At 36.2% G+C, this 23,724-nt stretch overlaps 4 protein-coding genes across 5 annotated transcripts in view; 2 read left to right on the top strand and 2 right to left on the bottom strand.

The window, feature by feature from the left end:
- row (relative of woc) overlaps window positions 1-12,720 on the top strand; it is a 33,240-nt gene extending 20,520 nt beyond the window's left edge. Inside the window, 15 exon segments of the mRNA XM_089727159.1 lie at window positions 245-454; window positions 1,419-1,819; window positions 2,541-2,869; window positions 3,445-3,592; window positions 4,101-4,262; window positions 4,934-5,188; window positions 5,826-6,050; window positions 6,898-7,077; window positions 7,611-7,740; window positions 7,831-7,922; window positions 8,255-8,391; window positions 9,892-10,046; window positions 10,893-11,044; window positions 11,518-11,628; window positions 12,291-12,720. Of these exon segments, the coding sequence (XP_089583285.1) occupies window positions 245-454; window positions 1,419-1,819; window positions 2,541-2,869; window positions 3,445-3,592; window positions 4,101-4,262; window positions 4,934-5,188; window positions 5,826-6,050; window positions 6,898-7,077; window positions 7,611-7,740; window positions 7,831-7,922; window positions 8,255-8,391; window positions 9,892-10,046; window positions 10,893-11,044; window positions 11,518-11,628; window positions 12,291-12,428 (2,825 nt within the window). The 3' untranslated portion in view covers window positions 12,429-12,720.
- On the bottom strand, window positions 12,711-13,956 carry LOC114247322 (U11/U12 small nuclear ribonucleoprotein 25 kDa protein). The gene is made up of 3 exons (XM_028180251.2): window positions 13,702-13,956; window positions 13,032-13,103; window positions 12,711-12,955 (listed from the first exon to the last, which is right to left on the bottom strand). The coding sequence occupies exons 1-3, from the start codon at window positions 13,840-13,842 to the stop codon at window positions 12,722-12,724; spliced, it is 447 nt and encodes a 148-aa protein (XP_028036052.2). The 5' UTR covers window positions 13,843-13,956; the 3' UTR covers window positions 12,711-12,721.
- Window positions 13,957-17,413: 3,457 nt separating this feature from the next.
- Window positions 17,414-17,956, top strand: LOC114247335 (mitochondrial import inner membrane translocase subunit Tim13). Its single transcript, XM_028180269.2, has one exon. It carries the CDS (start codon window positions 17,561-17,563, stop codon window positions 17,831-17,833), a length of 273 nt encoding a protein of 90 aa, XP_028036070.1. The 5' UTR covers window positions 17,414-17,560; the 3' UTR covers window positions 17,834-17,956.
- A 3,083-nt stretch (window positions 17,957-21,039) lies between these two features.
- Window positions 21,040-22,936, bottom strand: LOC114247334 (uncharacterized). Of its 2 annotated transcripts, XM_028180268.2 has the most exons (4): window positions 21,935-22,657; window positions 21,777-21,848; window positions 21,366-21,688; window positions 21,040-21,153 (listed from the first exon to the last, which is right to left on the bottom strand). In XM_028180268.2, the coding sequence occupies exons 1-4, from the start codon at window positions 22,230-22,232 to the stop codon at window positions 21,067-21,069; spliced, it is 780 nt and encodes a 259-aa protein (XP_028036069.2). In that variant the 5' UTR covers window positions 22,233-22,657; the 3' UTR covers window positions 21,040-21,066. The 2 variants fall into 2 exon arrangements, with proteins under 2 accessions (XP_028036069.2, XP_028036068.2); XM_028180267.2 differs by lacking the exon at window positions 21,777-21,848 and having other exon boundaries at window positions 21,881-22,936.
- Between the last annotated feature and the right edge of the window lie 788 nt (window positions 22,937-23,724).

Here is a 23,724-nt window from a genome sequence, read left to right on the forward strand (position 1 = left end):
AAAGGTTTAAAAGTTAAATAAATATGAAAATGCTCGTAATTAAATAAAAATAACAATTTTGTTTTTCCTTTGATGTGTCCCCCGTCGGACGGATTCCTTTTGTTTGTTTTAAGTTGATGTTATACAAAAGTTTAGGTCTTTTACGAAATCTGCCGGGTCAGCTTGTTATAATTAAAACTTGTCTTTTGCAACATTCCATGTTGTTGAAATTGTTATCAATTTAAAAAGCGAATCATGTTTCCAGGTAAAACATTCCCCTCATTGGTGGTAGTGGCCAGGCCATACCTGCGTTCGAAGGACCAGTCCCCTCCTTCGGATCGCGCGGCGCTAGACAGCAAGGTCAAAGCGGTCCTCATGCACACCCCTATGAAGTTCACCGAGTGGCTCATACAGCAGGGACTCGTTAAGTTCGAACAGTGGTGCGCTGTCCATCCCGGGAACAAACTGAAACTTGGTTAATATTACTTTTAATTTAATTATTAACAAATATAACTTATAACAAATTAAAACTATTTCATAGTTTATTTATGTGTGAAAAATGTACATGAACTTGAAGATAAGTAATTGAGATAAACTCAATTAAACGCTGAATCGACTGAAGGATTGACTTTTCTGGAAGCTTGGTGGTCCGGTGGGCGGCCGGCGACGTCTCTGCCGCCCCGCCCGCATGCATGCCCCCCAAAGACTGACTATAGTAGAGTTATTTTGTCACTGCAGTTTGGGTCATAAAAAGTCGGAGCGGTGAAGCGAATATTTCGCTCTCTCTTCCACTCACGAGCCTTATGGACGGGCATAGTGATGCGTATTATTGTTGTCGATAAGCGTTATCGATAGTGTATTTAATTTTGTTCACGAGAACGGCAGAAATTAACACTTTGTAACTTTTTAGGATCTATTTTCATTTCTGTAAAAAAATTTAAGACATTGTTGATAACAACACGTGCTTGTGCTGGTATATTGATGCCAACAGGCAAAATATTATTTTGAATAAATTGTGCCGTTTTGGTACAAAACAAAGGAGTAGCCATTGTGTCACTAAAGAAATTCAGAGAACGAATGCACAAAAACAAATTTCTCTTCGACTATGACTGCCTTCGATGACTCATTTGTTTCTATCGATAATGGCGTTGCGCCCGCACAACATGCTCACCGCCATTAGCCCGGCTGTGTTTAATGACCCAAACTGCAGCGACAAAAATAACTCTACTATAAGAGTAACTAATATGGATGTGCGCGTTATAAACTATAATATTATTTTTAATTAAATTATTAACAAAAATAACTAAACATAATGTGTCTATAGATATTAGGTACCTTACTTTGAAATTGAATTCCCATGCTGTGAACATGTTGTTGATTTTATGGTTAAATAATAGGTAATAGAATGTATGGTTAACCTGCAACTATTGTTCCCACAGGAATGTACTCCGATGTGATGAAGTTTCCATACTCTGGTGGCTACGTGTGGATATCGGAGTGCTGTCCCACACGTTTCGTGTCAGTGTACTGCAGCTCGATATTCGAAGGGGCGACCTTCCCTCCGAGCGTGCTGCTCAAGCTCATCTACCACTGGGCTTGTCAGACGAACGTACAGAACGTCGTGCAATGGGTCAAGGTCGATAATCTATATGTGAAAGGTCTCTTCACGTGGTTAAGAGCGGTTTGCACTTCAGCGATACACCAGCATATGAGCCTACTGGGCGGACCAGGGAAGAAAGTCGAAGTTGGAGTCATTTCACTGGGCACTACGAGTCACGATGGAACCCAGCGACAGGTCAAGGTCGAAGTTCTGGGAGTATTGGATCCTGTCGAGAAACTGGTGAGTCAATATTTAAAAAGATTGAACATAATCATATATCCAATGAGGTTGACCTAATATGCCCAATCTTTTAATACGCATCCACCACCATGTGTAAAGAAGCAAAATTTAAATTAAATTTTTATTTATTTATTTTTATTTTTAATAATTATTATTATATTATAATACTTTGTATTAATTGTATGTATATTTACGGAGATATGTATGTGTATATGTATGTGTACATATATGTATATGTATTTCACTGGAATGGTACACCGCGCGTAGTTCGTTTCCAAATGATTCTTGTCCACCTGATGGTTGTCTGGAAGAGATCGCTCTTAGCGATAAGACCGCCAATTGTACTTTTTTGTTTTTAATGTATCGCACTGTTTATTTGTTTTTTGGTGTACAATAAAGAATACTCTCTCTCTCTCTCTCTCTCACCACCATGTATGAATTATCTGCACCTCAGTCAGCTGTGCCATTATATTTACTCTTGTGTAGACTTTTTTTTTATTATTGCTTTGATGGGTAGACGAGCTCACAGCCCACCTGGTGTTAAGTGGTTACTGGAGCTCATAGACATCTATGACATAAATGCACCACCCACCTTGAGATAAGTTCTAAGGTCTCAAGTATAGTTACAACGGCTGCCCCACCCTTTAAACCGAAACGCATTACTGTTCTTTCTTCATATTTTTTAATTCATTTGAAATCTAAATATTCTCTCTTGAAACAGATTCGTCTGCGAGCTGTTGAACCATTAGCAGAACACGAGAAGAATTACAAGAAGCGCTTTCAGAAGATCCTAGAGCCGCTGACTGGCTGGGTGCATCTGACGTCCACAATCCTCACGGACCTGACGGTGGACAGGGGCACCCTGGTGTCTATGGGCTTCAAGAGCGTCCACCAGTCGTCGGCCCACTCGGACACCAGCACCAAGAACAGCAATGCCAACATTATGGAGTATTTGCGGCGCATCGTGCCTAGAATGTTTCAGAACACTCTGTCGTTACTCTCAAGACAGATAATACAGCAATTCCTAGATGAGCTGGTTTGGAGAGAGAGGTAAGCTTATTTTTAATTCTTTTAAAATACTCCGTATATCTTCGCAGTTCTGTCGTAATTAGTTTAATTTTTTTCATTTTGTCACTGATATAATTTTGCAACTTAGGTAATAAAAGCATCATAATAAAGCAACATTAAGTATTATAATCTATCTATATATATAAAAATGAATTGCTGTTCGTTAGTCTCGCTAAATTCGAGAACTACGGGACCAATTTGGTTAATTTTGGTCTTGAATTATTTGTGGAAGTCCAGAGAAGGTTTAAAAGGTAGATAAATATGAAAATGTTCGGAATTAAATAAAAATAACAATTTTGTTTTTCCTTTGATATGTCCCCCGTCGGACGGATTTCTTTTGTTTGTTTTAAGTCGATTTTATACAATAGTTTAGGTCTTTTATTTATCGATTGAGGCACTACGAAGTCTGCCGAGTCAGCTAGTTTAAGATATAATAAAAGCATCATCTGCTACTAAGTTGGAGTTTGCTGCAAGCAAAATCATATGATTTAATTATTACATACCATACATTAAAAAAAAGCACGTGCAGCGAGTGACATACATTACATTAAATGCAGGTACGGCGTCTCCCCGGGCCAGGCCTTCGACAACATCGTGACCCACATCTCCGAGCAGACCACCATGGAGTGTAAGGACGTCATCACAGTGCGCCTCAACAAGATCGCGGCGAACCCATTCAAGAACTGGAAGTATCCCAGCAACAAGGTAACTACTCCGCGTGTAGTGAATAGCTTCATCACCACCACACAACCGGCGCCCGTATCGATAGACGATCTTGTAGTTTTTTTTGCTTTTTTTTTTATTGCCCTTTTAGACAAACGAGCATACGGCCCACCTGATGGTGAGTGGTTATCGTAGCCCATAGACTTCAGCAATGACAGGGGCAGAGCCAACCCGCTGCCTACTGAACTGCTTACGAACTGCTACCGCTGCTTAGATGGGTGGACGAGCTCACAGCCCACCTGGTGTCAAGTGGTTACTGGAGCCCATGGACATCTACAACGTAAGTGCGCCACCCACGTTGAGATATAAGTTTTAAAGTCTCAAATATAGTTACAACGGCTGCCCCACCCTTCAAACCGAAACGCATTACTGATTCCCGGTTGTAATTGGCAGGGTGGTGGTACCTACACAAGAGGTCCTACCACCAGTAAAAAAATATATGTATGTATAGAGCACGAAACCTTTATGAATATGCTTTTCTACATTTTAGAAGAAAGATAAAGACAAAGATAAAGCCGAAGAAGCTCTTGCTGATCAGGAAATGGGTCGCGGCAAGCGCGGCCGCAAGAAGAAGGAGCCCTCGCCCGCTCCGCCGCCCAAGAGGAAGCGCAGGGAGAAGACCACCTACGTGGACGACGACGAGGAGGAAGAGGTGAGCGCTGCTCTGCCGCGAGGGTCTCAGGGTTTGGTTTTTGTATGGATGGGTGGACGAGCGTACGGCCTATGCTGTTAAGTGGATATGAATGTCATCACCCAATAGACATGAGTCTTCGTTGTAACGGCTGTCTCACTCTTCAAGCCGAGGCCCGACTGCTTCGCGGTGGGGACTTACAATAAGAACTGCCACAATTGGATAGGAAAACTTTGCCGCTTGTTTATTTCGTCACACAACGTTTTTCTTTAGTCGTGGAAATCACTCGCGAACAAGTGTTAAGTACGTACTTCCTTAGATGAAATGGTGCCTGTACGTGGGATTTGAACACCATCACACATAAATTTATTCATTCACAAAACCTAAAGCATTGGAGGAAGCTGGTGCAAAAACTGGACCAAGGTGGTCACGACCCTCAGTAATGTGGAAACGACAAAGAAGAAGAAGAAGAAGAAAACCTAAATTGCGTTAACGATATTTTAAATAAATTGTCCAATTAAGCTCTTAACAATAACAATCGACCATCGGTCCAAAGAATAGAGACATCTGCTCTTTGGAATTTCTAACAACAAACGTAATACGACACAATCACAATCGGTCCTCCCGAGAATTAAAATTATGTAAAACTCCTTTGTGAAGCCTAACACTATAATACGCACTTATTATTTCAGATACCTCTGGCGCAACGACGTGCTAAGATAAAACAAGAACAGGACAAGACTAAAGAGAAGAAGGAGAAGGAGGAGACTCCCAGCAGGAGGAGCCGCAAGCAACCCAAGACGTACGTGGACGACGACCTGGATGATATACCGCTGAAGAACATCAAGAAGGAGATTCAACCGGAAGAGACTGTATCGATGGAGAAGTACTACTTCGGGAAGCTCGGCAGCGACGAGCCCGGACCCAGGGTGGCCATTGCAGTACAAGTACGTGTAGCGTGTAGCTCTTAATGTTTGCTCTTGTCTGGAATAAAGGGGTCATACAAATATTATAAGTATAATGTAGTGATGACATATTATACTAATTCGAACTTACTTAGTCTAGGGTGAATTATAAAAAGATTCTGTGATTTCTGCAGTGAGAACACATTACAGTGTCTTCCAACTTATATAATGGTGTCACAAAAAGCCTTAAGTTATCTACAGCAAGGCAAGCAACATACAAGCAATTAGGAGCGGCTATTGTTGTGGTGAAACACTAAAGATCTAAAACTAGTGCATAAATATATAAACAAATTTTTAATAAAAATAAAACTTTATTTGGCTATAAAAATTACAATCAGGCATGTGGTGTATTGCAATTGCTCCTGTAACCGACAAGGGTTAATATACCTACCATATTAATTATTTATATATATATATTTATAATATTACATTTTTAGAATAACTTTGTAATATGGTGTTTTTAATATGCTTAGATTTTCACATCCAAACCTGCTATTCTTTTATTTATAATTTGTGCTCCAATAGTTTGTATTTTGCTATTAACATAATAAAAACTTTGATTTTAAGAGTATTACAATAAATATATATATAAATAAGTTTATCCAAATTTTTGTTCCAGTGCCCGGTCTGTCACGAGGAGTTCCACAACAATATAACCCTGATGACCCACATCTATAGCCACGTGGTGGAGCCGCCGGCCGGGGCCTCGCCCTCGGCGCCGCAGTGCTGCTACTGCCTGCTGCGCTTCGCCACCGAACAAGAGCTGGACACGCACTTGAAGCACACGCACCCCTCCGATACTAAGTCGCCGGAGCTCTTCACCTACGCCTGCTTGATTTGTGAAGTATGTATGAGGTTGTTTACGAAATTTACAGTCGCTGTGAGACTAAAAGATTAGTTAGCAGTTCACTGATATAATGCTTACAATATTAATTGATTGAGGAAATCAAACGAGAGGTAAATATTACAGAGGTAAATTGTCGAACTGTTTCATGTGCACGTGATCCTTTATACAACAATTTTAATCCTGTGCTTTTTATTTAAAACCTGCTTATAGGCAATCCACTCTTAAATAGCCCTCCACTTTTCAAATCAACTAAATCAATCACAATAAAATTATTAAATAAATAGTGAAACGCAGTGTCGGCAGGTATCTCATAAGTGACTTCGTTATTGTTTATCTGTACCAAATTGTGTTATTAGGCTTGTTTAGACTTTTTGGCGGGAACGCGAGGAGTGAAGATATGTGATCTGCTTTATTTTGTCTATTTAGTGTTTCTTCAGGTTTAAATGTGTAATAACGGTAGTTTATTAATTGTTGAATATCTATGAAAGTGCAGAAATGTGGGAAACTGAAACAAAGCCGCTGGACGTAACTTCTCGGGATCCTCCAAAAACTCAACTGAAAAAATTTCAGTAAATGACCACCATTTTACTGAGATTATATTTCATCCCATAACATCTCATTTAATTTAATTTCATCCCATTTGATTAATGTCTCAAATTAATCATCTTCATTTCATTTCATTCCATATTATAATTTTTTATAAAAATAAGAATATGCATAAATTAAAATAAAACCTGACCTAAAGGTCTTAGTTACCAGGTCATAAAATCCTTTAACAAAAATTGGGCTTGTTTTGCCACAATTTAATAAAGAGTAATATTAATAAGTAGTTGGTTGTGTGCAGACTCGTTTCGCGGCGGTGCTGACCCTGGCGTCGCACATGCAGCGCTCGCACTGCCCGCTGGAGCTGCCGTACGCGTGCGCCCGCTGCCCGCACCGCACGTCCTCGCACCGCGCCGCCGCACTGCACTACCGCGCCGCGCACGCGCACGACGCCACGCTGCTGTGCCCCTACTGCCTCACGGTGCGACATTCAGTGATGCGGTCCAATGTTGACATTAAAGTTCCCCTACGTTTTACTGGTGGTAGGACCTGTTGTGAGTCCGCGCGGGTGGGTACCACCACCCCGCCTATATCTGCCGTGAACCAGTAATGCGTTTTGGTTTGAAGGGTGGGGTAGCCGCTGTAACTGTACTGAGACCTTAGAACTTATATCTCAAGGTGGGTGGCGCATTTACGTTGTACTTACTGGTGGTAGAACCTCTTATGAGTCCGCGCGGGTGGATACCACCACCCTGCCTATTTCTGCCATGAAGCAGTAATGCGTTTCGGTTTGAAGGGTGGGGCAGCCGTCGTTACTGTACTTGAGACCTTAGAACTTGTATCTCAGGGTGGGTGGCACATTTACGTTGTGGATGTCTATGGGCTCCAGTAACCACTTAACACCAGGTGGCCTGTGAGCTCGTCCACCCAGCTAAGCAATAAAAAAAAACGTTGAGTTGATCATTAATGTTCTATTACAAAACTAACTTGCTTTCATCAATTCGTTTTCATAAGACAATAACGGTGTACGCGGACGGCTACGAACTGACGGCCAACTTGAAGTTGTTCATGGAGCATTTGAAGCAGCATCAAAAGAAGCTCGACGTCAAATGTTCCCGGTGCGTGCTCAGATTTTTAAATCTTGGTGAGTTTCTAACACAGAATTGTGTTTTGTTCTACAACAGTACGGTTTCATTTGTAAAAGTGTGTTAAATGCGAACGTTAATTTCATTAGGTCACCTAAAAGACCACCAAGTACGTCATCACACCACCGTCCCGGATGCTGTCCCGCTCTGCACTGAAGAACATCTCATCACCAAACCTAAGGTGGGGCGAATTATCTTTGTATTAATTACTGCTGCCCTTTATCTTAACATAAACGATAATGTAAAGAGGGCACATTGTAAAAACACTTGGATGGAATGTGTAAAAGAGGATATGTTAGTGAAGTGTGTGAGTAGAGAGGTGACATGATAGGCCTCAATGGAAAAAGAAGATATCTTGCACTGACCCCACATGATGTGAGATAAGAGCAAAAAGAAAAAGTTCTTTGACTTATGATCACTTTCAAATCTTACTCTCTCAGTACAGTTGGGAGAAGTGCAATTCTTTGATGTCACAGTTTCATCCAATGGAAACGTTTCGTATATATTTTCTAGACCAAGGCTCGTCCTCCGGTGAAGGACTGCGCCAACCACAACATCGTGGAGACGTACGAGCAGATGACGCTGGTGCTGCCCGAGGGCATGCTCTGCCGCGAGTGCGACGCGCCGCTCGACAGCAACAAACACTTCCTGTGAGTCGTCCCGCGGTATCTTGCCGTTGTACTTTCAACATAAATACGGCATATCGTCTTCTCGCAGTAAAACTGTTTAATCTCAAAACTTACTAATTTTACAAGAGAGTCTTTGTAGTGGTTTAACATGTGATATTTTATATAGTAATCATCTTTACAACGTTTATTTTTTATTTTTTACCAGTTACATTATCTGTCTTTTAAAGTAAGATAAAATTGTGTATTAATTTTGTTAATAGTAGTTCCACATAGGTAAACTAAAAAAATTAAAACTAAACTACGCTCTTTCGACAGTATTTATTAGAAAAATACTGGTGATACCAAATGATTCCGCATATTAACAAAGAACAATGGCAGCTTTCTATACAACATTTTACCTGATATCTATTTGAGGCGTCTTGAAACAAAAAAATACTAAAACGATAGGAATAACATAGCTTAAGCTTAATCAGAAATATTTTTGGTATTAGAAAGTCACAAAAAAAAGATATCAACGTGTTTACTTTATAATTTGAGGTTATCTATCAATAAATAGATTTCTCTGATTTTTGTAGGCACGGACTATAACAAATTGAAAAAATAAGTAAATGATATGTTTAAATAACATTTTAGTTTCATTATCATAGATGAACCAAGGATACACTTCTAATAGTACTCGAGTAGGTACCCTTAGCAATTGCAGAGCTACCTCGGTAAATATACATATTATATAGTTTGTTCTTTCTTCTTTGTAAATGTGTAAAAATGTGTGTCAGAGATAGGTACTTTTAACCTTTTGAACGAATTAGTCACATATTTGCGACAAACGAAGGCTTGCAAAGCTATTTTAGTATAGTAGAATTATTTTGTCCGTGCAGTTTGGGTCATAAAAAATCGGAGCGGTGAAGCAAGTATTTCGCTCTCTCTTCCACTCACGAGCCTTATGGACGGGCATAGTCATGCGCATTATGTCAGTTGTTATACTGTTCAAATCATTGTCATCTGAAGTGCTGGCATTACTATTATATGTTTAGTTATTTAAGTACTAATTGTAAGAAAGGATAATTAATATTATTATTTTCATTTTAAATACTTTATGAATATTATTCATTATCAAAAAATATTGCTTTTTGTCCCAATAGTATAAATGCCATCCTTTACAAATGTATTAAACCGGAAGTACACAAAAATCGAATTAAAAGCTTATTAAATTAACATTTTTTCGTGGCTTTGCCACGTAAATCTAACATCGTATAAAAAACGAGCAAATAAAATGATGAAGTTTCGTTTATGTCTTAATCTAAGACGCCTTTTAAAACATTCAGGTAAAAAATTGCCATTGTTCTTTCGAATATTTTTGGAAATTGTACACTTTTAATTCGAAAAGACGAGCGTCGGCTCAATTCGTCTCCTTTGTCCGCTAGGAGGCGTGTTGTAGATTTTCACAGAGCCGATAAATGGCGTTGATCGAGAAAAGGTATATTGAGTCCGATTCGTTACAGTAACGTGTGTAAATTACAGAGGGAAGACAACGTGCTCGAAGTGTTCGTTCTCGACGTCGTGCTACCGCGCGCAGCTGCAGCACGCGGCCGTGTGCGCCGGCCCGCACTGCCTGGAGGACGCGCCGCGCGCCGGCCCGCCCGCTCACTGCGTGTGCTCCTACCGCACCGCCGTCAGTCAGTACCGCGCAACCACTACCTTGCCTACGAAATACTTAATTAAACATAATACCTTAAATGAACTAGCTATCAGTGTGCTTAGTGCGAGTTTCTTAACGTTTTCGATAGCGTAAAAGTTAAGCCAATTTTTTTATGCAATTGGAACAGCGTCCCTAGCCTCAAACATACGCAAACGATCCCATTCCATATAAATATGAGCTAACTTTTACGCTATCGAGAACGTTAAAAAACTCGCACTAATCACCCTGGAATACAAAATGCAATATACTTTTAAATGAAGTATTTCAGATATCAGATTCTAGAACGACATCTGAAATACTAGATGTAAAATACGTACATATCTTTTAAATACGTTTTATAGTTTTTTTTTTTTTTAAACGCATTATAAAAAGTTAAATATAGTTGAAATAAAGGGGTCATTAGTGGTACAACACTCGTGAGTGTCACTTCACACAGAACGGTTAATGTGTCTTTCATTAGAACCTGTTCATAATTTTATTAAATCATGGACCTAGCTCGTCATTATAACAATATACTAATTGCATTATTTACTGAACTAACAATAAATATTTGTCTTTTTGATAAATTTATATTCCGTGAGCACCCAAAGTAATGTGATCTCAGATATAAGACGCATACAGCCTGCTTTACAAACCGCAAATGAGTCACGACTGTATTAAAAAAAGGACAACCCCAATACCTATATTATCCTAATTTTTATGCTGCCAAAATAAGTGTCTGTACCTACAACTTCGATTTAAGCGCGAATTCGTTTTAAAATATTTATAATTACCAACACAGGGTCTTCCATACTGAATGTGTAAACTTTATAATTACAAACAGGTACAGATATGCTGACACACTTGCTGGCGTGCGAACACAAGACTGCCTACAGTTCTGAGGAGGAAGCTCGTGCTAACATCGTACGAGCCGATGAACCCAAGCCCCCTGAAGAACCGCAGCCGCAGCCCCAGCCTCAACCGACACAGGAAACTGTAAATTTGCAAGCCTTTTTCTATTTTATTTTATCTCACGAATTGACAGCTTATTTTAATGTCTCAAAGTTGGCGGCTAAATTGCGTCACTGTTGAGAATCCTTCGTAGTTTGTGCAGCAATCTGACCCAATCTTGATGATGTCAAGTTAGATAGTAGCTACTATATAAGTTTAAGTAGTAGTTGTCAATCTCACGTTACGATTGCCACTGGTTATGTGATACAATAATTTAGCATATAAATTTATATAATAAAATGTAAATAATAATTAAGGAAAACAATTGATAAAATAAAATTTAAGTAAAGAACAATATTATGTCAAAACAAAAAGCTATTGGCGTAAAGGTCTTTGTAATTAAAGTTTAGTATGTATTAGGTAATTTTTTCTTTCAAGGTTTTTGCTTTTTCTTTTATTAAACCATGACATATTATGTGATCAAATTAAATTGAAATATTCATAAATTTTTCTTTCAGCCTGTTGTAGAAAATGTCCCCACTATAGCTGATTATGCTCCACCATCAGTGCTGAACACTCAGTTGTCCCTCGACGACTTGGCTCCGCCCTCTGTACTACAAACTGACCAGGTAAGCCTTTATAAAAATTTAGTTACAGTTAAAACTACTGTATGCATTTAATTTTCGAATACTTAATTGTGCTCCTATTATTTCTGATGTTTCAAATAGTCTATAGTTTTTTTTGTGGTAGAGTAAAATTTTACTCATCAACATTTAATTTACGTGCTAACTATTGCTAAACTTTGAGGAGAAATTATTTCTGTACGTTTTTTTTTTTATTACATCTTAATGTGTGCTTTTTATTACATCTATTATAACGAACAGTAACAGAATCTGACAATTAATTTTACTTGGCCTTTCATATTCTATGAGAAAATTCTAGGTCTGATAAGCCCCAGTGATGTCTCATTTGTAAATGTATTTAATTTCAATGGTTTCGCTTGTACCCCATTTGTAGAAATGACTTGTTTTCTTTAGTATTTGGGTTTTGTCAAATCTTGTAAAATTATTGACACCATTGCCTTGAGTATGTGGACAAATTGCAGACTTGTTTTGACCCCTGATATCCTGAACCCCAATCAAAATGTGCCTCTTGGTATTTCTTGTGTATTTTATTGCTTTTTTGTAATTTAAATGACAACATTTTTGGAAAAGCAGGCTAGGGTTTAGGCACACTAATAATTCAATAATTTACAAAAAGTAAGTTTCGTAATTTTAATCCATTTCCACAGCATGATCAGGAATTGTTGAAGGATGCATATGATCGACCCCTGGCTACCCCACGACACGAAGACCCTCATTACAGTCTTGGAGATTTTGAACCTCTTCCACAGGAACCACCCCCACAACCAGACTTTGAGCAATTATAAAATGTTTATTTAAGGTGTGGAAAATAATTCTCATATTATGATATGCTTTGCATAATGTAATTTATGCAAAAATATATATTTACAGCTTTTCTAATTTAGATCTAAATTCCATGAAAACACATTGTGACAAAAAGTCTATCATATATAAAACTTTAAATGTTTTTTTTTTTCATTTTGCTTGCAATTTTACTGTATGGCTATAAGCTTTGTTAGGTCTAGGATATGGACTTAGTGTCACCAAACCTTTTTCTTATCATAAAAAAAATTAAATTAATAAAGCGATTGGAATATACTTATTGTTTTATTTTTTTCTTTTTTTTAAATGTTAAAACCACTTTATTACATACACCATAGTCTTCGATGCACTGGTCATCATTATCTAAAATTAAACTATCATATGCCAAATGGTAAGTCTTCCAAATGTATTTCCAAGATATCTTCACTTTGAGCCCTGTTCTCTTTTGTTGGAGTTCAAAATGTCTTGCCGTTGCTTTTTTCAGATCACGAACTGTTGCATTTTGTGGTACCTACCAAAATTCAGTCATAATACTTTAGTATTATACATACAGGTCCCTAAGTAGTTTTCAAAATGTAGATACATACAATTACTTTAAGAGTAGGTTCTGGGTCTCTAGATATAAATATTGTTATTGACTGTCCATTTTCCACAGCAATCTGGAATAAACTCAGAAATATTCTGATTTATCAATTTCATATTATAATATAAAATGGCACCTGTTTTCCTTCATTTTCATGGTAATAATTATAGTTAATAAAAGAGCTTGAGCGAAATTGTTTCCTGTTACTATTGTTATAGACTTATTTATGAAACATTAATGTACATACATAATATTTAATAATAAATGTAATATTTGTACAAAGATACAAACCCTGGACAGAATCATACTGAGATTCAGAGTATAGTAAATTATCACTGATAATTATACTGAGGCTCTCTAAAAAGCATGTGTAGTAACGTTAGGATTCTAATACAATTAGAGTTCTTCTAAATCAATTACTTCATTGTAAGATTTTTTGATTTGAAGATACAACAGATTTTGGAGATTTTTAATTGCAGTGATATCCTGATATGACCAATGAGAATAAACTCAAACTTTTTTAAATGGTTGTTTACATACTATGGTATAAAATAGAGGGTTTCGAAAAATACATTTTAAACAAACCTTTAAAGTGTAAAATTAGTGATGATTTTTAAATTTAACAAAAACGATCTTTCAATGTTCAAATTGTAATTTACTTTTCCCCGTTTTACCTGAGATACAATTTCTTCTATAATAATATCTTGTGGAAGATCACTAAGCAGAGGATCAGTACTAAGTAGCGTTCCAAGGGTTAATTGAGTTGATTCTATAAGATCATCATGACTAAGGTTGCTTAAATTATCGATGTCCATCTTTTAGCTGGTAAGGAACTATTATAATTATTACATCGAGAGATACTAGTTAGTTTCACATGGTTATCACTTGGCTCTAAACATTTTCCAATTAGTTTCTTTTGGTTTCTATAAATTACCTACCATAGAAACTAATAGAAAGTAGTAGTTTTATTTTTCCAACTGGAAAGGCAAACGTATCGTACCATAATGCCTTATCTTTTAAACATTTTTTTATATGAAAAATGATATTATGAAATGAGATGATATGGAATGAACTATAATCTCAGTAAAATGGTGGCTATTCTGAGACTTTTTCAGTCGAATTTTTGGAGGATCTCAAGAAGTTACGTTCAGCGTCTTTGTTTCATTTTCCCACATTTGTGCGCTTTCACAGATACTAAGCAGTTAATAAACCACCGTTATTACACATTTAAACCTGAAGGAACACTAAATAGACAAACTAAAATAAATCACACAATTTCACTCCTCGCGTTCCCGCCAAAAAGTCACCCTACCATAGATATTTTTTTTGGTACAATTTTTCATTATTAGGAAAGGCAAAGGGATCTAAGCCCAGACAACCTTGTCTGTTATATATAATTTCTAAAATAAAAATTTCATTAAGGCCGAAGCCAAGTCCATTATAATTTGTCCTACCATAGATAATACACTTATGTTTAAGAGAGAAGTTTATCATTGTTTATTTTATCGACGACTAGGGTAAGCAAAGGGAACAATGGGAACAGCTAATATTTTATTTTCAAAAACCGAATCCATGTTTTTTCAATTAAAATAATTGATAAAAATTGTGCGCGTGCAGCTTGGTGCACGTGAAAGAAGTAAAACTTCTTTTGCGGTGTGCAGTATTGTGGTTTTCTTAATTATTCATCCTTAAATCAAAGGGGATTGCCCACTCTCGATAGTGTGCTAGGCCCAAGATGGACATCAAATATTACTATAAAAATGTACTGATTCAAATTCTTAAATGTATTGGATATCTAAAAAATATATTGAAATTGACGCCACTATTATAAAAAATATAATAAAAATAAAAACTCGTTTTGAGGTTAATTTTCTATATAAATAAGTGTCGGATTGTGAGATACTTCAAGAACTTTTCTTTTCTTAATGTTTAAGATGTTCCTAATTTATTTTTATCCAATAGGGTATAAAAACACACTTAATTCTTTAAATATCTATATTTTCTTCATCTTCATACACAATTAGTATCATCTAAAAATAGCAAAGGAGAGCATATACACGGTTTTAAATCTCGGTCAGGGTAAAACCACAATTCACACAATGTTTTTTAGTCGTAATATGAAACGTTATTGATAAAAGTAAAATAAATCGAAGAAAAATCAAAACACATCCATTTTGTACGCAAGCACAACACCACAAGCAGCAAGCGAAGTGTCAGTCAGTCAGATTAAATTCAGTGTTGTCAGTATAAAGAAAAATAATTACATGAAATTCATATATCGATTATTTTTTTAAATAACCGATAATTGATTTATATCTTAATCTTTTTTACGAGTACACATTATTTTTTATGTTTTTGTTTTAGTTGTACATATTTAAATAACAATACTAGTAAAGTTTTTTTTATTGCTTAGATGGGTGGGCGAGCTCACAGCCACCCTGGTGTTGCTAAGTGGTTACTCGAGCCCACATACATCTACAACGTAAATGCGCCACCCACCTTGAGATATAAGTTCTAAGGTCTCAAGTATAGTTACAAGTTAAAGTCCAATGGGTATGTCTTCGATGTTATTTTATGTGCATAAAATCCATTAAAATCGTTTGATTAATGATAATACTTAAAATGATTTATTTATATGTTTTATTTATATACTCAAAATATTTACTTCATACGTAAAAGGATTTGAAGCTGGCAATATTTTTCCCGCAAAAATAAAAATCCTTGTTTTTTCAATAGAGTTACTTTTTTTAAACTACTTATTGTAAACTATAGTGGCGCTTATTTGCAAGAAAGTAAATGCATATTTATTTATGACAAAATTAATGCACTAAGTATTTTTTCTTTAATCTATTGTCCGCTTTGGGCCGAAAATGGGCCATCCCCTTTATCTTGTAATAGGGAATGCTGTGTTAAACGAGCTAGCTCGCTTTGTCTTTTCCCTCTCTCCATGATCGAGTGGTTCGCGAGATGCTGTGTCTATTTTCTCACTCTCGCTCTTGCTAAATCGTATTTTTTCTCTCTAGCCGTAACGAATCTGTTGCGACTTAAATTTTACTATAAACGTGCCTAAAGAAGTTTCTCTTTAAAAATTGAATAGAATACAACGATATGAAATTGGTAAACTTGGTAAAATTGGTAAAAAAAAATGTATTGTAAATACAGCCACTGGCAGCGTTCTCTACACATTGTTATGGGCGTAGTAGACAAAAAGTACGCCAAAACCGAAACCTGTAAAATTTGCATTCTTCAAATGTTAATCGTGAAATATTGTCTATACTAATATTATAAAGAGGAAAGATTTGTCTGTTTGTTTTGATTAAGTAGCTTCGTAGCTTAACCGATTTGAAGTATTCTCTCACTGTTTGAAAGCTACACTATCCCCGAGTGACGTGGACTATATTCTTTTTTTTTTAAATATGGATCCTTCCTAAAATCCCAATAATGTGACCCAAGGTGTGAAAAAATTATCTAAAATATTCTTTACATCGCGTGCGCGGCGAAAACTATTGATGATAGAATAAAATAATGTACTATGACTTTGTATAGTTATACCACAATAAGTGTTATTTTATTTTAAAAAATTAAACAACGTCAAATATTGCTTATAGGGAAGCTCTGACTCAATATACTCAATGGCCTTTGTTTTGTGTGTGAAAAATAATAATATACATTTTAATAAAAAATTTAAAAAAGTGTATCATTTAAATGAAAATAAAAGTTCATTAAAATAATAATATTCAATCTATCTTTATAATTTAATTTTTTTAACCTGACGCAAATAGAAGGGTTGATGTGTGGGTATTATAATTTTTTGTTTTCAAATATTTTTTTAAGACCCGAGCGATGGCGGAGCGGCCGCTAGTATTTTATATTTTCAACCAACATTATATAATATACAACGTATATAATTTCGTTGCTTAATTAAACATGAACTCAGTACATAAATACCTCCAAATTACTTAATTAATAATAAAGCAAACTATTTCAGAAAATCATGAAAGGACGTTTCCAGCGATTTTGTTCCATTTCTTTACATTTGTGAATTATAAAAGAACAAATCATTAGAAAGTAATTATCGTTACCTACATATTGGAACCTGGTAGATACTTAGTTAACAAAAATAAATAATTATTCTTATCAAGTACAAACTCAGCTTAAAATGGTCTTTTACTTATAATAATTTGAATCAAAACATCTAATTATGATTTGTTTTATCTACTAAACACAGAAAAATAACATTCCTTATGAAATTAAAGGAAACTTCAGAATGAATAAAGTCTCAGGCAGTTGTTTCGTGTAAAAAAAAACCACGGTTGAACATTAAAAATACCTTAGATTCAATAATTAGGGTTTATGGATTACCTTCCCCTTGCTAGTCAAACATAGTTTTCGACTTACTGTCACTCACTTTTAAATTTAGGCCATTTTGAGGTTATCTAATGCATTTAGTTATTCTACATTCTATCTTTAATTAAAAATAAAATAAAAACACACAATCTTAGAATTGTTGCAGTAAATAAAAATATCAATATAATGGATGCATTATCAACTGGTACGCTCAGTGGCGCGCAAAAAGAAGAATTGATGGATCAAGTAAAACAACAGATCGCCATAGCGAACGCTCAAGAACTCTTAACAAAAATGACTGAAAAATGTTTCAAAAAGTGCATCAATAAGCCAGGTACTTCTTTGGATAGCTCCGAACAGAAGTGCATAGCTATGTGTATGGATAGGTATATGGATTCATGGAATCTCGTATCGAGGACATACAGCAGTCGAATTCAACGCGAGAGAAACAACATGTAAGGCTGTACACACTACTTCGGGAGTAAAAACTTTAATGTAAATATAGACTGTAGTAGTTTCATAAACTTTTGTCGATGCCGCTGGTTTTGTTAATGTGAAAATAAAAGGATTTTAAGTTGTTAACCTTTTCTTTTTTGTACTCTTTAGCACTAGCGAATCGTCTACGGTCAAATGTTTGCGACGCCCGGTATATTCGTGTAGAGTGATGTAACTAACTCTAAGGATGTTCAAATCATACAGGCTGACCTAAAGTTTTCCATAATCACAAGTCACTCATTTGGAAGGAATAATGCACAGTAAAACTCATAAAATCAAGTCTGTTTAAATTGTTTGGGGATTTTGTGTGCCTGATAAAAATACAAATAAAATTGTAATCTCATCTTAAGCTTAGTGGTGATATACATATTATGAATATGTCCATAAGCTTTGGTTGGCACTAACATTAGGAGAGCAATCAGCTTATCAATCCTACTAGGGTAAAAATAGCAAACTTCTGTTTTACTCAACAGTTTTCAACTGTCAATACAATGATAAGTCAGTTTAGATTTTTTAGTGAGGTCAAATTTGGAACACTAAAACACCTTATAAATAAAAAAAAATAAAAAAATTAGCACTGTTATGAAAATACGCATATATTTGTAATAGTAGAAAATAGTAAAAAAAAATTAGCCTTAATTTAAAACCCAACAAGTAAAAACTGGTCCATAAAATCAAATATCTTAGGCACTGACTCAGACAATTAGTTAAACTTGGACCGTGTGGTACAGTACTGGGTTCAATATCATCAAAATGAATAAACAAAAAAATTCATCAATAGAAGGCTTATGGCGAAGTAAGTTTGAAAACTATACACATGATGTACAGAAATGGCATTTGAGTGAAATTACCATAATAATTCTGATTTACAAATTAAGTATAAAGTATTAATGTGGCTACTAGAATGGGAAAATGAATTTTTATGTTAAAGTAGTAAATAAAAATTGTGTAATCAAATTAGTTTAGGGATGGCTTAGTACTAAGACTTAGATCCTATGAGGAGGCAGTCTCCTCCCGGTGATGGTCACGGGGCGACCTAAGGGGGCTGAGACTGCGCCGCACGCTACCGTCACTCTAGCGCGCTGGCATCAGGAGGACGGGACGACGCGTCGGCGGCTGCGGACTGCGATGCGGTCCGCATTTTCGTCGTCGCTGTCGTCGCCGAACATACTGTGGAAGAGCAACCCGGTCGGCGGTGTATCGCGTTCCGACCCGGCAGGCTGGTTCTGGCCCAGCGGGGTATCCCGGAACACCAGCGGCATCGCCCGGGCGGCCTGAAGGGCCGCCGTACCGCGGAGACTGACGTCGTCGGTCGTCGACTATCGCCTCGACGACCCGTCGGTCGGGCGTCCTCGGGGTGGCGCCGCGTGTCTGGTTGTAGTGTTGACCGCGGGAACCCCCCTACTCTGACCGGGTTTTGACCCCGGACGGAGATCGGACGCCGGGTGTAAGAGTGCAGGGGAGTCGTTTAGTGGGTGGGCCCTAAATTCCTTGGGCCCGCGGTCTGCTCTCAACACCTGCAGATCGTAGAGTCTCACATACCCCGCGCGCCCCCTAGGCGCGGGGACCTCGTAGGAGGTTCGGCCCTCGGCCCGGAAAAAAAAAAAAAAAAAGTACTAAGACTTAGATACTTAAGACTGTCAACGTGACCTGGAGTGATGTCAAGGAGCAAGCACAAGACAGGATAAAGTGGAGACAACTTGTGAGGGCCTTATGTACCAGCAGGGTACCCTAGGACTACAACAACAACAACAACAACAACAACAGTACTGAGAATTACGGAATCTAAATATGTATGCGAAGGAAAATCTTTATAATCCTTTAAAGCACAGTGTCATTTTTTATTATTTTTGAAGGTAGACAAACATCCTTATTTCTTCCTTAGTTGTTCACTCTTGACACAGTGCATGACCACTCTGTCAAGAGACTTGAGCTATGCATAAAGCAACACCCCCACTATGCACCTCCTTTTAATAAGTTTTGTGTAATCTGGAGGTGATCGACTATGTGACTACTTGGCCTCCCTGGAGAATAGTATGATGATAAAACCAACCGAAGAAGCTAGGGTAGCGACAGCTATCAGTATGATAGTATGTGCAGGAACCATGATTTCTGAATTAGTTTACTAACAGATTTCTACAGATACTAATTCTGTAGTACCACAATGTAGAAATTAATGGGACACTACTTTGATTCCCACAAGAGTTGAATGATGAAAATTCAACACAGACGCCCTGACTAATGTTGCGTAGTTACCTCTCATGGTCATGTCACAACGCTCAGAACACACTGCAAGGAAGTTTATTCTAAAGACGCTTGGTACGCGAAAAAGAGATGTATGGGCACCGTGGAACAAAGCTGTAGTCCTAAGCATAAATTTCGGAAGGTCTCTGTTCTGATCGTGGATGCACGCGATGGAAAAAGGAGATGATGGGATAATCTTAAACACTCTTCAGAGCAATCCCCATGATAGCATACAATAAGAAAAAGAAGAAATTGATCCTTTGTTGATGCAGAGGTTCTAAATGGTACGTGAGAATGAAATATAAATATATACTACCAATGCTATCAGTATTGGTAGTATTTGGGAGCGGCAGAAATAGGACTAGTACTCCCCAAAGGAACAACCTGTGGTTTGTAAATCATAAGTCTTTATCCAAGCCTGAAATTCGCTCTGGATTTACATTTAATTTTCCCACAAATTAGTGAATTTTCAAGTGTTGATACAACACTCACAAGACACTACCACAACTAAATACTTAGAGTTCATGCTCTTAACACAAAGTTTAAGCTGTATTTTATTTTACTTAAAATCTTGTCCTGATTGCTCATAAGCAAGTTAGCTGAATAAAAACAGGATTCACAGAGCCTATATACTGTATACTTTCAACCTATTCATTATGTACTCATTTATTAATTTTTGCTATTCTTTTTTTAAAGATTTTTCTATTCTAGTAACATTGTAGTTTAATAAAAAAAAAATCACAAAGTGCTTGAAATTACATAATTTTTAACTAATATGCTTTCTGTACACTAATACCCATTAACCGAGTTAGATTATGGGCCAAATATCAAAGCAGTTGTGGTAGAAAAGTTCTGGGTTCATTATTGATGTGAATATATAATTTTAATACTGATGAAGATTTGATGTTGATTTAATTGACAATACATTTTCTTACGCATTATTACTTTATTACTTATATTTCACCTTTCAGCATTCTCTTCCTGTACTGAAATAATTTTTTTATCCACATTTCCTTTAAATCTTCTTCATTTGGAATTTCCTGTTAACAAAAAATTCAAAATTATATTTGATCACAATTACAATAATATTACCAGGTATTATATATATTATAATGTGTATTAAATATACATAGATTTTACAATATATATAACAGTGTAGAGATATAAAAAAAAGTAACATTAGATTGGCACACATTGTTATGATCAGCTTTTCTAAATATATGTTTTGAACATATTTAAATTAAAAACTCACATTTAAATCAATTACAGAATCTTCTTTTTTAATCTTTACATCCGTTTCTGGAACCATAACAGTCTCTGAGTTCAAATCTATCACTATATTCTGTTTTTTACTCTTTGATGAAGTGAATGTTTTCTGTACAAATGAATCACTGTCTAATTCTAGCAATAAATTCCTGTCATGTATGGTTGGCATGTCTTCTTTGATCTCTTTTTGCTTGTATTCATATGTGGGGATCTTTGTTAATGTGAGGCCTGCAGCATTTGCAGCTTTGATGGCCTTTTCCACTTCTGTTTCAGTGTCTTCAATATGTATTCTTCGTGAGCTTATAGATTCTGTGCAGAAAACATTATTTTAGTATGAAGATTTTTTATACCATCCACATCTTTAAAATTTTTAAAAAATATCGTGAATGTAACTCACTCCTAAAGCCTGCAAATTGATATATATCCAGATCTAACATGAGTCGAGTCAAAGCATTTATTTCGTTAACACCTGTAAAAATTAAAAAGCTATTTAATACATACCTATGTCAAATGAACTTGATCGACTCCTGGAGCGTGATCTTTTTGATTTCTTACTTTTATATTTGGATCTATATTGTGAGTTTGACCTGGAACTATCCCTTTTGGAGCGTGAACGTGAACTTGATCGTCTCCTAGATTTCGATTCATATCTGTCTCTAGATACACTTCGAGAATGGCTTCTTCGTTTGTGCTTTGAGCGTGAACTTGAGTGTTTTGATTTGTGGCTTGACTCTGAACGCTCTCGAGATCTCGATCTACGCTTGTGTTTACTCTTTTTTCTTCGATCATACGACGCATCCGAACTGCTTGAAGATAGTTTTCTCTCACGATATTTACTTTTCTCGCGGGGCATTTTCCTTGTCTTTTAATTGAGCTATAGGTTATCTCGTACGGTACCTACCAATTTTATAATAAATTACCGTACATTATCCTCCACTCAATGTTTTAAAGTTATTTCTTGATTCTTGTTTTAATACGTATGGCAACTGGCATTGATTTGTCATTTATGTCAAATGCCAATTGTGTCATTATATTTTTATATTTTCGTATATACACAGCGTTTTAATCATAATAGGTTAAACGAAACAAGAACCACACAATATAATCTTTTGAAAAAAAGTTCCTGTTGGAGTTTGAATATAAATGTAATGGCAGGCAACACTTGACACATGTATACAGATTTCGAATATTAGAATTATTTTTAAATGTTTAAAAAAACAGATGAATAAATTCACCTAAGAAAAAGTCAAGAACTTCTCATCTAGACACGACAATATATTAAGTGTATAATCTATGACACGGCAAGAGAAACATGTAATAGTTTTATAAAAAATATAAAGATAATAATTGTATAATGGTGTAAAAGTGTTCAAGCTATCTGCAATATAATTATAATGAAGCAGTTGTGTTTTTAAATAGCCCCTCATCACGTACAGAACCCAATCCCCTCAAATGTAACCGTCCAACAGTTTCACTATGAGACATGGCTATTGTTTAAAAAGTGAAATAAAACAGAAGAAATTAAATTAATGATGGATTTTTTATTGTTTACATGTGTAAAATATCTCAGGCCCGACTTGATATACAATGGTTACCGAAGCCTAAATATATTCCAACATAAATGCTGAAAAATCCATAAACCCGTGTTGAGGTATGAGGTCGAAGTCTCAATTGTAGTCTGTCCCCCTTTCAAACAGGAAGACACGAATGCTTTATGGCAAAAATATGCAAGATGTATCTACCCTTGCGGGATTAAAACACACCCTACCAAAAGAAACTTCCTATTGTCGATTGTAGAAGGACGGTGTTTCACTTAGAAAATGCACTTGCCAGTTCTCCCATATACCCAGTTCAGTTTTCATGACATCCATGTGAAGAAGTAGGGTGGTTCTCTTCTAGGTCGACACCCAGACTGAATAGGATAAATTAACTAAAAATAAAATGTGGAGAGATTAAAACCACTGTAGGCGTTGAATGAGTTATTACGAAGTAACTTTTAGTAAAATTGTAGGAATTTACTGAAGCTACATGGACAATATCCTTAGATACTAAAGTGCTAGCACAGATCCAACTATTTTATGAACTGACAATTTTACAAGTAGTATTTCGAAAAAAAAGTAAATTTTTAAAACAAAACAAATATTTTAGAACTTTGCCAATCATGCTCCCGCAGAGAAATCTCGTGGCTGTTAGATTAGATGCAATTGAATTGTCAGGAAATAACATGGAGTTATTGCATGTTTTTCTGGACTTTTTGGCGGGAACGCGAAGAGTGAAGTTGTATGATTTGTTTTATTTTGTCTATTTGGTTTTTCTTCAGGTTTAAATATGTAATAACGGTGGTT

The sequence above is a fragment of the Bombyx mandarina genome, chromosome 04, assembly GCF_030267445.1.
Source record: "Bombyx mandarina strain Sakado chromosome 04, ASM3026744v2".
Taxonomy (NCBI): Eukaryota; Metazoa; Arthropoda; class Insecta; order Lepidoptera; family Bombycidae; genus Bombyx; species Bombyx mandarina.